The sequence below is a fragment of the Taurulus bubalis genome (assembly GCF_910589615.1).
Source record: "Taurulus bubalis genome assembly, chromosome: 16".
Lineage (NCBI taxonomy): Eukaryota > Metazoa > Chordata > Actinopteri > Perciformes > Cottidae > Taurulus > Taurulus bubalis.
The window spans coordinates 16805908-16808303 of record NC_136604.1 but is presented as its reverse complement, the minus strand read 5'-3'; the positions used below and the strand labels follow the sequence as shown (position 1 = coordinate 16808303).

The 2396-nt window shown below is 42.2% G+C and overlaps 1 protein-coding gene across 1 annotated transcript; it reads right to left on the bottom strand.

Moving 5' to 3' along the window:
- On the bottom strand, positions 1 to 2396 carry LOC306748513 (zona pellucida sperm-binding protein 3-like; the record flags this gene model as incomplete). The annotated part of the gene is made up of 8 exons (XM_079231687.1): positions 1 to 203; positions 730 to 875; positions 945 to 1027; positions 1108 to 1225; positions 1406 to 1577; positions 1657 to 1760; positions 1838 to 1953; positions 2025 to 2396. 8 exons carry the CDS (start codon positions 2394 to 2396, stop codon positions 1 to 3), a joined length of 1314 nt encoding a protein of 437 aa, XP_079087813.1.

The following is a 2396-nucleotide window of genomic DNA, read 5'->3' as shown; positions in this document are numbered from 1 at the left end:
TTACATGTTGGGGTCATTTATATCTGAAAGGGCATTTTCGGTTGCATTTGACATTTGGGTCACATCCACAGTAAACTGCACGGTTGGGATGACATCGTCGAGGGTTGGCATGGTGTTTTCGTCCAGCACCGCTCCCTTAGATTCCAAGTCTACCTCAGGAGATTCCTCTTCTAGAAGGACAGAGACTTTCGCCGAATCTCCATCTGTAATAAGAGCAGGTTTTAATTTCTATGGGATTTAAAAATATAAATACACATTTGTCTTTCCATATTTTACCTTCTATACCAGCTCCACTATATTCATCTTGATTCTGCTCAGAATCTAAAGTCTGAACCATCACCTCTTCTGGTGTAGATTGTGACCCAAGAAGGAGTCCCGCTTCATCTAGAAGGGACACAAGTTAAGATCTTTCTTTGCAGATCAGAACGGGCGTAAACATATGGGCCCAAAAAAATAAAAGCAGAAGATATGGAGATCAACTTACCAACTGTGTTGTTTATTCCACTTCTCCACTGGCTGCCAGACAGTGAAGGTCTGCTGATTTTATTCAGACCAGGAGGAAGCTCCTCCACAGGTATTGGCTCACTGTTCACCTTGGCTGGCAAGACAATCATCGGACCCACTTTTGCCTCCTGTTCCCACGCTGAAGAATGAAAGGCCCAAAACTATGTGTGAAGCCTGACAGACATTGCAATTTCCCATCATACACATTTCTATAAAGAAACCAACCTGTATTGGTTCCCAGTCCACTCCGAAACTGTTCAGGTTCATCTGGCTTCCCAAACCCACGAGGACCAAACTTTCCAGGGCTGCTGGGCTTATCGTGACTTTGACAATAGCTACATAAATAGTCATTACCATCAGCTGATCTCCATCTGAAAATAAATAAAATATTCAAGCATCCTCTTTTTACAATGACACATTTCAGGCTGGATCTCACTTACCTTTCATTTACAAAACTGCATGCCTTATTTGGTGCTTCTGCATCATTTGCTAGTACAGCATTCAGGTGACATGTGATGTAGAACTGTGAGAAGAAAAAAGTAAGTGCAGGAAGACAATCTACATGTGAAATAATGACTTGAGCCAGTTAAAGTAGAGCCTCACTTCTCCACTGTCCTCATTATAAAATTTAAAGGCATCAATGGTAAAGTGGAGCTTGTCGTCCCGTGTCCTGGATAAGAAGTGAGACCTAGAACCTGGAAGCTCAGAGTCCACCAAGCACCTGTGAAGAGGGAAGTAGAGTTAGTTGTGCCACTAGTGGCTAATCTTCCCTTCAATGCAAGCATTTATCTTCTAATTTGTAATCTTCAGACCCAACTGACTACTAGCAATTGATAAGACTTCAGTGTTCTCTGGAGCCATAAAGGGCTGAACACAGTGCAGCAATCTTCACTGTGCTTACCCATTTTCAACAAAGACGTATCTTGGCTCAGAGTACACGTCTGGGTAAAGTGTGGCCACACAGCTGCTCACAAACACTCGGAGCCCCGTGTGATGTCCAACTCTGACTGAGGCTTCGATGACGATGGGCTCGCCGAGATAAAATACATTAGAGCTTCTTCTTTTCCAGTCATCTGCACGGAAATAAATACAAAATATATCAAATATAGTGACATCATACAAGTCAAAACATGAGAAATGAACGAAACTTACTAGTCATAATTTCCAAGTCAAACTCCAAAGGTGCCACTGCAGCTTGTGAAGACTTGAAGGGGATCCAGGTGGGCATGAGTGAAGAACTGGACAAACTGAACTTCCTAAGAAAAAACAAAAATCATTTAAAAAAAATAAAGTGTCTCGACCACTTTAAAGAGATGAGCTTTAAAATACAAACCTTTCATATTGACACGCAATTGGAATTACAGCATCATCCATTCGAACCACCCCATCTGGAAAGGCCACAGGCGAGTATACAAGCAGGTTTGTATAGACCAGAGTATCTTCAGTCATCTGTGGGGAGTAAATTAGTTTAAAAACTAGTATAGTGTGTAATCAATTAATTTAAATATATTAATCATTACCCTTTGTTTGGTGCCGCAGTCCACGAGTCCAACAAGGATTCTGTACTCATCTCCTGAAGACGTTGTAGCTCTACAGTAATCATTGTGCTCCACTCCAAGGCGCAATTCATCGCTATTAACAGGAGCTCCAACTTCAAACATGTCAGCTTTGATAATAATCTCCAATGAGTCTGGATGACAGGTCACTCTGACAGTATTCACCTGCTCTTGTTCCTCGGCTGGAGCCTTTCCTTGCCGGTTGTGTTGGGAGCTTCCTGTGATAGGAGGACTTTGAATTGAAGCATATTGAGCATTATCATGGGGAGGAAAAGCTAAATATGACCTGAAACAGAGTCCAACCAAGAGGAGAACCGAAAAACACAAGGGCTTCAT